The sequence below is a fragment of the Salvelinus sp. IW2-2015 genome, unplaced genomic scaffold (genome assembly GCF_002910315.2).
Source record: "Salvelinus sp. IW2-2015 unplaced genomic scaffold, ASM291031v2 Un_scaffold789, whole genome shotgun sequence".
In the NCBI taxonomy this organism is placed as follows: Eukaryota; Metazoa; Chordata; class Actinopteri; order Salmoniformes; family Salmonidae; genus Salvelinus; species Salvelinus sp. IW2-2015.
In genome coordinates, this window is record NW_019942614.1 from 635,943 (window position 1) to 649,314 (window position 13,372).

Here is a 13,372-nt window from a genome sequence, read left to right on the forward strand (position 1 = left end):
TTTTGAATTCAGGCTGTAACACAACAAAATGTGAAATAAGTCAAGGGGTATGAAGGCACCATACATCACACATTAATGCCACAGGTCGGAAGTCTACAACAGCTCAATACAATGGAGGTGCCGAAGAGGATTTCCTTTTCCGTTGCTTGTAAATGTTTATTTAGATATTTTTAGGAAATACATACCGGCCGTAATGGGAGAAAATGGATATAGTTGCTCAGCGAAACTCCAAATTTAGTGAGTAACAAAAGTATGGCGAATGGGAGTTTGAATCAGAGCTTTCTGTGAGTTAGGGAGGTCTCTAATGCACAGATACTGGGGCAGGCCGAATACCGACCGGAACACAGGGCATGTGCAGTCATTATAACATGTGTAGAATTGCAGGAAATTAGCTTTAAAACTGCAAACATTTCTTTCCACCCCATGGCAAAATGGGTAGAATTTGAGGAAATTAGCTTTAAAAATGAACTTTAAAGGGGTCCACACAGAATATGCAAACTGAGCCGACAGAGTAGCGCAGTGTAGCAATGTCGTTTTTCGTCACAAAAGGGGCGGCTCCTTGTAGTGCGCTTTGACATTCGACATACTCCCGTGCCACATAAAAAAATTGTAATCATCCCTTCCGTAGCCATGGAGGTAGTGTTGTGTAGGCAATGAAGCTTGCCTGGTTCGTTGATCTTTATATATAGACTATTAATAGGCTATGCATCAAAGTAGCCTATTTTGCATTGATAAGCAAATATATTCTCAGTGACTGTTCAGACAATAAACCAAACATTGCAGCCTTATTTGAATTTCCCCCAATATATATTTTGTTTAGAAGTAATAACTACTGATTCCAGGATACTGGTAAACAGCTGCGAGATACAGTATTTGCTTTTTTCTCCCTAACCAAAACATGTGGTTCTATTTTTAGCTGATATGGGAATGAATACACAAGCAGCATTTCAAACTGGGATAATGTTTTAGGTTACACTGGCAAATATAAGAACATTTCCCTGGTATATTTTGTTATTATAAATCTGATTATTTCACATGGTGATATGGGAAGCTAGTATTAACCTTAAAACGTACATTTCTCTCCATAGTGAAGAGCGGTCCCCTAAAAATGTTTACCGCCAGCTCGGGTTCCCCCAACCAATCTCGCTTAGGGCCCCCAAAAGGCTAGAGCCGGTCCTGTATAATGTGTTTGCTATTATGCTTTGCTCCTGTTGTGGAGAGAGGCAGATAACACATCATGCCAAAAGCGTGGTTACACAATCTGAGGCGAAATTACAAGCATCCAAGGCTGTTTTGGGTTTCACTTCCTCATGGAAAGACCCGATAACGAGCCAGTATAGTGTTCAGCGTTCAGTGTTTTTCCTCTCTTCAGAAAATTGTTTGAGACAAGACTAGATCACTCTTCTAACAGTCCGAGAAACGTTTGGTTAATATCCTGGTCTTAGAGAAAAGTTAAATTAATATCCTGTTGTACGCTATTTTCAACAGTTTCATAAGAAATATGAGTTTGTTTTAATGGAGAGCTGTGGTTCCCAAGTTTTCAACAGCGGTTTGGGAGAGCGCCCAAAAYAACAATGTAATCAACGCGTTTTTGAAGGTAGGCTAAATGTCCCAGCCCATATTATACTATATGTGATTCTGTACATTACACATTCACATGTCTTTTATCCATTTTCTTGGATCCATATTTCTCTCCTAATTGATGATTCTCTGTTATTTGCTACAGGAGATACATATGCACACAGGAGACATTTGTGAAATCTCTGTTTTATCCTCTTGAAATGAAACGACTCCGCTATTGAATTCCCCCTACACTCTTCCAGTAAAAGCTGAATTCCAGCTGCATGCATATTATGGGCTCCAGTGCCGAAGAAGCCCGTACTGGACTAACGGGCCATGTGTCCACTGTCCAACTGTTCACCTTGCACCGTGAGCTACTGTTCTCCCAGGTGAAGAGCACGCAGTGCATTCTGGATAACCTCCTACAAAGTGGCTTTCTGTGTATTGAGGACACAGAAATCATCCAGCGCTCAGCCACCAAGACASACCAGGTAATTTACCATAGGAGGGTTTCTGAGAGGAGACATGTCCACACGTCATATTAAATTATAAAGTACATATCACAAAGAAATGCTCTTGCATTCACAAATAGCCTACTAGGCCCTAACTAAAATGGACTAATTTATTTTAAGATGAGAAAATATAAAGACAAGACTTAATTTTGCAATACAATGGCATTTGGTATGTTGCCAGTATCTTACCTGTGAAAAATCCTGTTTGGCCACATTAATCAAAATGTGGGAAGTAATATTAATTAAATATGAATCACTGGTAAGTAAATATGATTGCCATCGTGCAGGTGTGTAAAAGGGGGAAACTGTTAGCTGTCAAATTATTGTTAAATATTGAATCACTGTAAAGTAAATATGATTTACTTATGATTGACATTGCGCAGGTGCGTAAAATCCTGGAATTGGTCCAAAGCAAAGGGGAGCAGGCATGTGAATACTTCCTATATATTCTCTACAAAGTTTATGACGCATACATAGACCTCCAACCATGGCTTAAAGAGATCAACTACCAGCCACCAGACTTCATACGGGACATACCAGTGAAGAACACGGACCCTAGTAAGTATGTAACTAGACTGTATGGTGCAGCACTTCATGTGTGTTATTGGAATTTTACTTAACAATGAAAAAAAATACAGTGCATTGAAAATGTAAGCTATTAGAGAATCATGAGGGCAACTACTGTATATTTTGGCTGAATATCGGTGGTTGAGAATGAGACTGCGGTGTATTCTCACTACCCCCCTCCTCTCAGTTAGTAGGTACTGTGAGAAGCTGAGGCACGAGCTGGGCCGAGACACACGCTTCATTGCATCCTACACCAAGCGAGAGGAAACCCTGCTGGAGGAGCTCTATACAGACACCCTAATGGAGCTCCTGAATGAGCGCAATGAGAGCCTGGGCCACCTGGAGGGTCTGGAGCAGCTCCTGGGAGAGCAGGGTGTCTTTAACCCACAGGCAGAGACGGTGCTCATCACGGGGGACGCTGGGGTGGGCAAGTCCATCCTCCTCCAGAAGCTCCAGAGGCTGTGGTCCAAGAGGGAGCTGGAACAGACAGACGCTATGTTCTTCTTCAAGTTCCGCTGTAGGATGTTCAGCACATTCAAGGAGACAGACGAGATCTCACTCAGGGACCTGCTTTTCAAATACAACTGCTACCCCGACCAAGATGCGGATAATGAGGTGTTCAGCTACATCCTCCGCTTCCCCGAAAAGGTTCTCTTTACGTTTGACGGCTATGATGAGATCCAGGCTGATCTGGACCTGMYGAACWTGCCTGAGGTGGTTTCTCCAGAGGAGAYGARTCACCCRCTTCTMGTGCTCATTAACCTGCTCTGTGGGAAGCTGCTCAATGGTTCCCGGAAGGTCCTGACGGCTCGGACAGGCACCGAGGTCCAGAGCAGGGTGATCCGGAAGAGGGTGGCACTGCGTGGGTTCTCTCCGGCCCACCTTCAAACCTACACCAACCTGCACTTCCAAGACCAAGAGCACCGGGACTTGGTCTCAGTCCAGCTGGATGCCAGCCCCCACCTCTGTGGCCTCTGCTCCARCCCKCTCTTCTGCTGGATCGTCTTCAAGAGCTTTAAACACCTGCGCTCAGTCTACGACGACTTTGAGCTGCCAGAGGCTTGCATGACKCTCACTAACATATTCCTTCTGCTGTCTGAAATCTTCTTCAGCCGGGGGGCCGCTCCCCCACCGGGCCTCCTGAAGAGAAACACCAGGTGCCCCGCTGATACCTTCAGGGCAGGGCTGAGGCCYCTGACAGCCTTCTCCAAGCTGGCTCTGCTGGGCARGGAGAGAGGAGGCTTTGTGTTCGACCAGGAGGAGGTGGCCTCCTGTGGCCTGACTGAGGAGGACCTTCAGGTGGGTTTCCTCCGACCAGTCAGCCGCTACGATGCCTGTGGAAACCCTTCTACGTTTGAGTTCTTTCACCTCACCCTGCAGTCCTTCTTGGCTGCATTCTCCCTGGTTCTGGACGAACATGCCAGCGTAGGCAACATCCTCAAGTTCTTCACCGAGTGCAGCAGGAGGGACAACACATCTTGTTTATCATTTGTCTTTCCCTGCATCGGTGGCTCCTCCAAACCCAGGGGAAAGGATCCGTTCAAGACCAACGAGCATCTCCAGTACGCCAACCTCTTCCTGTGTGGACTGCTGTCTAAGACCAACACCGGCCTACTGGAGCACATGGTTCCTCCAGCGCTACTGAAGAGGAAGCGGGCYGTCCTCAAGTCCTACCTGTCCACCAGCGTGAGGTCCCACCTCCGCGGCCTGCCACTCCACAGCACAGAGCAGGAGGGCAGCAAGGTGCATGTCCTTCCCAACTTCCTGTGGATGCTGCGTTGCATCTTCGAGACAGGAAGTAAAGAGGTGGCCCAGCTGACTGCGAAGGGCATCACAGCTGACTACATCAAGCTGGGCTACTGTAATGTGTTCTCTGGCGACTGCAGTGCCCTCAACTTTGTGCTGCAGCACCGGCGGAAGAGGCTAGGGGTGGACATGGACAACAACAACATCAGTGACTATGGGGTCAAGCAGCTCAGGCCTTCATTCAGTAAGATGACCGTGGTGAGGTGAGGAATTCGGAATACATGCAGATGGAAACACTATGTACTTTATTTCACTGTTTAAAAAACAGGCTACCAGCACTCACAAATAAAGTATAGCTTTTCAGCTAAATTCGTTTTTCCATTTCAGATTGTGTGTCAATCAGATCTCAGACAGCAGCGTCGAGGTACTGGCTGAGGAGCTTATCAAACACAGAGTAGTGGAGGTTCTGGGGTGAGTCAGTGTCTATCAGGGTCAACTTGCCTGTCAAACTTTAGTACTGTATTATGCTGTATGACAAATTCATATGACTTGACCGTATTTCTGTTTTCTTGATTTGACAGACTTTACAATAATCACATCACGGACATCGGAGCCAAGCTAATTGCTCATATCATTGAGGAATGTCCTAAGTTAAGAGTCGTCAAGTATGTAAATTAATATGTTCAATCAATTATATAATTACTTGTGTATGAATTAAAATGTTTATTTTTGGCACTTTGATTTGTTCAAAGGGTTGGCAGCAACAAGTTCACCAGTGTGGGTGGCAGGTACCTGGCCAGTGCCATTCAGAAGAGCACATCTATCTTTGACGTGGGGTAAATGCACAAATACAATATTTTTTATTCAATTTTGGATCCGAGTGCATGGGATGGATTGTTCCTGTTTTTCAGAATGTGGGAGAACAGCATTGGTGATGAAGGAGCAAGAGCATTCGCAGAGGCCCTGAGGAATCACCCAAGTCTTACCAACCTCTGGTGAGATAGATGGCAAGATATCTCATTATTGTTTTTGTTTAACTGAGTAAGTATTTGGCACAGTAACCACATTTCCATCCACAGTTTTTATGCGAGTAAAGTCATACCGAATAAAAACAATCATGACAGCTGTGATGGAAACAGGACGTTTTGGTACAACTTTATAAATGCAGAGACACCATTTGTTTGTTGGACATGGTGGGATCTTTTTGTGTCGGTAAAATTAATAATGCAAAAAATGGCGGTGGAAACGCCACAAATATTGATATAATAACCATCAAATCGAAGTAACTTGGAGTCGTGTTTTGATATGTGGTCCTCCCACTACAACTTGGGAGACCATGCAGTGTATTAGGCTACAGATGAAATACTGTAAGTATGATGAACTTCACAGGGTGCTGAAAGTGAACAGTGATGAGCTAGATGCTCCTTTCAAATAAATATTGAATGTCTTATTCTGGTAACATGTTGATCGATGGTTGACTGCCGTTTGACAAATAACAATATCCCTAATAATGTCATCATGTAGACTAGTCTACCCTCACTGTATCTGAGAACTGATGCTAGAGTGCACTTGCCAAGACTAGAGTGGGCACGTTTGCTATTTAACGCAACAGCTTTTGTGATAGGTAGATTTAAATTTTATTTGGTACATTAAAACTTAAGCGAAAAATAACATTTTGTGRGCGCTATGTCAACATGCACTGATTTTTATCCACAACAAGTCCATTTGGTGGAAACCTACCACTTTTGGGAAAATGTGCATATTTTCTTTTTAGGATATTCACAGGAAAATTTGGTGCCAATTGAATGGGAACCTAGCTAGTGGCACTATTTGTGCCATGCCATTCTCAGTTATCCCACAGCTGTGGTTCATGACAGTTGATGTCAGTAATGAGGTTGTATAACCCATTGGTGTATCATTTTACTAAGTGATGACGCCCGAGAAGCCGGTGTTTGGAGGATATATTGGCACGGGTGTTAGGCCGGCGACGAATTCGAGGGCCGGCAAACCGTGCGAATATATCCTCCAAACACCGGCTTCAAGGGCATTATCACTTTTATACAACTGGTTACCAACATATTCAAATAATGGTTGACATTTTCATTAAACACGTTATTTTGATGAATTTATTCATACTATTTCATCCTTCCACAAGATATAGTCCCGACACAAATCTAGGGTTGCTACTCAAGCCGGCTGGTCATTTGTTCTATCGGTTTAGGTGCCAGACACGCGACCCAGTCGTTCAGTCTTTGTTCTGTATCTATGAACGCGACCCAGTCGTTCGTCCTAAATGTTCTATTTATGTTCCAATGTTCCGTTCTTATCCATTGCTTGCTAGCTAGCCAACTACGGCTAACTTGCAGTCAAACAGTGTAGTTGCAGTCAAACAGTGTAGCCAGAATAACAACAAAGTAGCTGCATTTGCTTAAGCTGTTTTCTAATGACATTTATTTGGATACATCCATAATAATGAGTGTGAGCGGACCAAGTAATTTAGTGTGACTCTAAAGCGGAAAGGTGGAATAAACGAGTCAGGAGTAGGTTTTCTTGATTGAACACAGTTCTCTATTGAGGGATTTCTGTCAATACAAACACTCCAACACAATCAATGAGAATCTCCCAAAGAAAAACACATCTTCTCCAGATGAAACAGGAACACAAGACGATTGTCTTTAAACTATAACAAAAACCACAGGTTTGTCACCGTCTTAATGGTTCTTCATGGATAGCTCCCCTCTCTTGGTGGCCATCCTCCAGAGTTAGTTTATTTTCTTCCTCTCCCCTCTTCGCTGGTTCCCTCCTCCCTCTTGTAGGGAAAAGAGAATAAGTCATTAGTACCGTCAGCTGTGCTTAATTGCCTCTGGTCACATTGACTCACATGCCTGGTTGGGTTATATCCGTGAGCCCAGCCTGCCCTCTGGTGGTCCTTCCACATGAGCTAATGAGGCACGATTTCACCTGGCATAGAAAATGTGCTCACTTGTCAGGACACTGTGGTTCAGAGGAGCTAGCCAACAACACAGCTAACACAATCACATCAAACTGAAGCTGGAAAGACTGCAAACTAGCTGCACTTTGTTTTGTTTGAACTGTTTTCTAGTGATAGTTCTTTGTATATATCAATAACAATTATGCTGATTCATGATTTCGACTCCCGACACATTCATTACTATGGGACATGAAAGACTAACATTTAGTTAACAGAAATGTGAGATAATGTCTAGATGCTTTTTATGGTGGAGATCAAGTTTATATATTGTCTGGCTGGGCTGATAAGACAGTGGATTGAGCAGTCAGATGTAACAGAGTAAATAGGCATTTTAACGTGATAGATTTAGCCTGTGGTAACTTGTGGAATAGACACTGGCTGGAATGCGGGTTTTAACCAATCAGCATTCAGGATTAGACTCACCTGTTGTATAATCAGCTATACAGTATGGGTTATTGAACTCTTACTTTTAGATACAAAGAGAAACTACAGTATCTGTTTTACACTATGTCACTCTGCTCTTCTCTCCCTCAGTCTCTCAGCCAATGGCATCACTTCAGAAGGTGGGCGGAGCTTGGCCAAAGCACTGAAAGACAATAGAAGGCTCCGAATTTTCTGGTAGGACTTGAATTAACCTTCATGTATGCCTGTCTCATGTTCACAAGACTTGAAAATGTGTATCTGTGTCTTGGAGTACAGTACAGTTTAAATGTGTGTTGTGGTGTTCTAGGTTGGTGCAAAATGAGTTGTCAGATGATGTAGCACCAGACATGGCAGAACTGATCAGATCCAACACGGGTCTATCTCACCTCTGGTAAGGCAGGCCCCAGTCTCAACACACTCCCAACAACCAATAATGAAGTTTAACCACATAATTAACCAGAAAGTGAACAAGTTATTTCTGAATGTGAAGAAAAGTTAGCCGGTTAACCTAGTGATCCCTCTGTTTCACTCTGCGCAGGTTAATCAATAATCAGCTGACAGTGGATGGAATCAGACAGCTGTCAGAGGCTCTCTCCCACAACACATCACTCAAAGAGAATCTTGGTGAGTGTACACAATGTGACGCGCATGCTCGCTTAAAGGCACATTACCTATTTTAACCAGGTTAATAATAGTATTGACATATTCCTTAGATAAATTGTTTATTCAAAACATCTTTCACCATGTCCACTTTGTAATGGTTGTGGGTCTTTTATTGTATTGCTGATTATCATGTGCTCTGTCATCACTCACCCACAGTTTGAAAGGAAACTGTCTTTCTGAAGAGGAAGAGAAGCTGTTTGAGGCTGAGGGAAGGCTACGCTTCCACTGAGGAGACAGAACTGAGCTGGAGCGTGTGTGTGTGCGCGCATGTACATTGGTACATCTGTTACCGAAACTTAGAGGGTCTTTATTTGTTTTGTACATACTACATTGGAAATATTTTTACATACTGTATATGTACAGTGCATTCGGAAAGTATTCAGACCCCTTGACTTTTTCCACATTTTTTTACTATACAGCCTTATTCTAAAACTGATTAAATAGCCCCCCCCCCCTCTTCTTGGTAGGACGTTACAAGCTTGGCACACCTGTATTTGGAGAGATGCTCCCATTCTTCTCTGCAGATTCTTTCAAGCTCTGTCAGGTTGGATGGGGAGCGTCGCTGCACAGCTATTTTCAGGTCTCTCCAGAGACGTTCGACCGGTTTCAAGTCCAGGCTCAGGCTCAGCCACTCAAGAACAGTCAGAGACTTGCCCCGAAGCCCCTCCTGCGTTGTCTTGGCTGTGTGCTTAGGGTCGTTGTCCTGTTGAAAGGTGAACATTTGCCRCATTCTGAGGTTCTCAGCGCTCTGTAGCAGGTTTTCATCAAGAATCTCTCTGTACTTTGCTCCATTTGTCTTTCCTTCGATCCTGAATAGTCTCAGATTCCCTGCTGCTGAAAAACATCCCCACAGCATGATACTGCAACCACCATGCTTCACTGTAGGGATGGTGCCAGGTTTCCTCCAGACATGACGCTTGGCATTCAGACCAAAGAGTTCAATCTTGCTTTCATCAGACCAGAGAATCTGGTTTCTCATGGTCTGAGAGTCCTTAAGGTGCCTTTTGGCAAACTCCAAGCGGGCTGTCATGTGCCTTTTTTCTGGGGAGTGGCTTCTGTCTGGCCACTCTAACATAAAGGCCTGATTGGTGGAGTGCTGCAGAGATGGTTGTCCTTCTGGAAGGTTCTCCCATCTCCACAGAGGAACTCTGGAGCTCTGTCAGAGTGACCATCGGGTTCTTGGTCACATCCCTGACCAAGGCCCTTCTCACCCGATTGCTCAGTTTGCCCAGGCAGCCAGCTCTAAGAAGAGTCTTGATGGTTCCAAACTTCTTCCATTTTAGAATGATGGAGGCCACTGTGTTCTTGGGGACCTTCAATGCTGCATAAATGTTTTGGTACCCTTCCCCAGATCTTTGCCTTGACACAATCCTGTCTCGGAGCTCTATGGACAATTCCTTCAACATCATGGCTTGGTTTTTGCTCTGATATACACTGTCAACTGTGGGACCTTATATAGACAGGTGTGTGCCTTTCCAAATAATGCCCATTCAATTGAATTTACCCCAGGTGGACTCCAATCAAGTTATAGAAACATCTCAAGGATTATCAATGGAAACAGGATGCACTTGAGCTCAATTTCGAGTCTAATAGCAAAGGGTCTGAATAGCAAAGGGTCTGAATACAAATGTAAATCACTTTGTTATTAGCTTGACGAGGTGTAAAAAATATTTGCCACACTTTCCTAACTGTAGGCATGCCTTGTGATTTGGATGCACACAATCCACAGCTAGGATATTTTTTATAATCTATTGATCCTCTGTGGCTAAATTATAGGCCTACTCCTGGTGTAGTCTTCTGAATTATTTCATTTCTCTCTAAACAGAGAGCAGTCATTCTATAACTTTGGCAAATGTATTTAAATTCATCAGGGGTTCATATTCATCCAGCACCCTTCCCATGGCTATGATTCTGTAAGGAAATGAATGACTGTCACGACTCCCGCCGAGGTCGGCGTTTGTTGCTGGCATGTAATGCCTAAATATGCTAATCTTGCCATTCTTGCCATTGAAAAATTCATTAAAGTAGTTGGCCATATCAGTTGGCTTTGTGATGAATGAGCCATCTGATTCAATGAATGATGGAGCTTTCATTTAAGGTGCTCCAAAGCTTTTTACTGTCATTTTTTATGTCATTTATATTTGTTTCACAGTGTAGTTTCTTCTTCTTTTTATTCAGTTTAGTCACATGATTTCTCAATTTGCAATATGTTTGCCAATCGGTTGTGCAGCCAGACTTATTTGCCATTCCTTTTGCCTCATCCCTCTCAACCATACCATTTTTCAATTCCTCATCAATCCACAGGGATTTAACAGTTTTTACAGTCATTTTCTTAAGAGGTGTATGCTTATTAGTAACTGGAATAAGCAATTTCATAAATGTGTCAAGTGCAGTCAACAACATAGGAATCACTACAAAACTTATTGTATGACCTCTTATACACTATATTAGGTCCAGCCTTTGGAACTTTGGTTTTCCTAGATATGGCTACTATATTGTGATCACAATATCCGATGGATCTGGATATAGGTTTCAAGCACATTTCTACAGCATTAGTAAAGATGTGATCAAAACATGTCGATGATTTGATTCCTGTGCTGTTTGTAACTACCCTGGTAGGTTGACTGATAACCTGAACCAGGTTACAGGCACTGGTTACAGTTTGAAGCTTTTTCTTGAGTGGGCAGCTTGATGAAAGCCAGTCAATATTTAAATCCCCCAGAAAATATACCTCTGTTGATATCACATACATTATCAAGCATTTCACAAATGTTATCCAGATACTGACTGTTAGCAGCTTCCCACCAGAATGGGCTTTAGGTGAGGCAGATGAACCTGTAGCCATATTACCTCAACAGTATTTAACATGAGAACCTCTCTAATCTTTACAGGAATGTGGTTCTGAATATAAACAGCAACACCTCCACCATTGGCATTTATATATTTTCTGTAAATGTTATAACCTTGTATAGCTCCCACTGTATCATGAAAGGTATTATCTAATTGAGTTTCAGAGATAGTCAGAGTATGAATGCCATCTGTTACTAGCAAATTATTGATTTCATGAACCTTGTTTCTTAAGCTATTAACGTGGGATATTTTGAGCAATTGTCTTCTGGGGTGCTTACTTATCTTTATTGCRTTACTGGGAAGCTCAGCAGAAGTAGATATGCTCATATTATTTATATTAGTGCAGGGTAAGCTGCACACAGTGAACTTCCTCCTAGGGCACACTGGCTCAGTGCTAAGAGTATAAATATGGTTCATAGGCACATGATTACTGCATACAATAGCTGTAGGATCAGCAGAGGCATTCAGGGCAGTTAGAAGAACATACATAAGGTTATTTACATTGTGTCTACCAACGCCCCTGGTGTAATGTACATTTGTTGAAGCATTATGACAACTCTGCATCACAATGGTAGGGATTTTAACTGAGCTGGGCTTGGGTCATGTCACGCCCTGGACATAGTAAGCTGTTTTTTCTCTGTGTTGGTTGGAGCGTGATGGTGACTTGGGTGGGTTATCTAGGTGAATTTGTATGTCTATGGTGGCCTGATATGGTTCCCAATCAGAGGCAGCTGTTTATTGTTGTCTCTGATTGGGGATCATATTTAGGCAGCCATTTCCCTTTTGTGTTTGTGGGATCTTGTCTACAGTAAGTTGCCTTTGTACACTCCAGTAGCTTCACGTTTCGTTTGTGCTTTTGTTGTTTTGTTTAGTGAGTTTCTCTTTATTAAAATTATGTGGAACTCTATGCACGCTGCGCCTTGGTCTCTCTCATACGATGATCGTGACAGAAGATCCCACCAAAAATGGACCAAGCAGCGTGTACAGGAGGAGTGGACTTGGGAGGAGATAGAGGCAGCGAAAGCGGAATGGCAACGATACGAGGAGATAGCGCAACGGAGCAAGCACGAGAGGAAAACCCCAATATTTTTTTTGGGGGGGGGGGGCACATGGAGCGTCGGCGGAGCCGAGGAGTGAACCAGAGCCAGTCAGGGAGTCGAATGAGGAGCTCGACGCAAGATTCGGAGAGAGGTGCTGGCATTGAGAGCGCTGCAGAGCGGGCGTGCTGAGGTGCGTGTCATCAGCCCGGTGCCACCTGTACCGGTCCCACGCATCAGGTCTCCAGTGCGCCTTCACAGCCCAGTGCATCCTGTGCTAGCTTCCCGGACTTGCCGGGCTGGAGTGAGCATCCAGTCAGGAAGGGTTGTGCCAGCTCTGCGCTCTAGACCTCCAGTACGCCTCCACCAGTCCAGTACGTCCTGTGCCTCCTCTTCGCACTCACCCTGAGGTGCGTGTCATCAGCCCGGTGCCACCTGTACCGATCCCACGCATCAGGTCTCCAGTGCGCCTCCACAGTCCAGTACGTCCTGTGCCTCCTCCCCGCACTCGCCCTGAGGTGCGTGTCATCAGCCCGGTGCCACCGTACCGGTCCCACGCACAGGTCTCCAGTGCGCATCCACAGTCCAGTACGTCCTGTGCCTCTTCCCCGCACTCGCCCTGAGGTGCGTGTCATCAGCCCGGTGCCACCTGTACCGGTCAACCACGCATCAGGCTTCCAGTGCGCCTCCACAGTCCAGAGCTTCCGGCGACAGTTCACAGGCCCAGAGCTTCCGGCGACAGTTCCCAGTCCAGAGCTTCCGGCGACGTTTCACAGTCCGGAACCTCCAACGACGGGCCACGGTCCGGAACCTCCAACGACGGGCCACGGTCCGGAACCTCCAACGACGGGCCACGGTCCGGAACCTCCAACGACGGGCCACGGTCCGGAACCTCCAACGACGGTCTACGGTCCGGACCTCCTGAGACGGTCTACGGTCCGGAACCTCCTGAGACGGTCGGCGCGGTCCAGAGCCTTCAGCAGGGGTTCTCAGTCCAGAGCCTCCTGCGACGATCTACGGTC

The 13,372-nt window shown here is 44.7% G+C and overlaps 1 protein-coding gene across 2 annotated transcripts; it reads left to right on the forward strand.

The window, feature by feature from the left end:
- The first annotated feature begins 1,390 nt into the window (after window positions 1-1,390).
- Window positions 1,391-8,703, forward strand: LOC112068920 (nucleotide-binding oligomerization domain-containing protein 1-like). Of its 2 annotated transcripts, XM_070438340.1 has the most exons (11): window positions 1,830-2,051; window positions 2,456-2,630; window positions 2,827-4,648; window positions 4,773-4,856; window positions 4,967-5,050; window positions 5,138-5,221; window positions 5,297-5,380; window positions 7,912-7,995; window positions 8,108-8,191; window positions 8,339-8,428; window positions 8,620-8,703. In XM_070438340.1, exons 1-11 carry the CDS (start codon window positions 1,845-1,847, stop codon window positions 8,690-8,692), a joined length of 2,871 nt encoding a protein of 956 aa, XP_070294441.1. In that variant the 5' UTR covers window positions 1,830-1,844; the 3' UTR covers window positions 8,693-8,703. The 2 variants fall into 2 exon arrangements, with proteins under 2 accessions (XP_023991917.1, XP_070294441.1); XM_024136149.2 differs by lacking the exons at window positions 8,339-8,428; window positions 8,620-8,703 and adding an exon at window positions 1,391-1,597 and having other exon boundaries at window positions 1,727-2,051; window positions 8,108-8,195.
- Window positions 8,704-13,372: the final 4,669 nt, after the last annotated feature.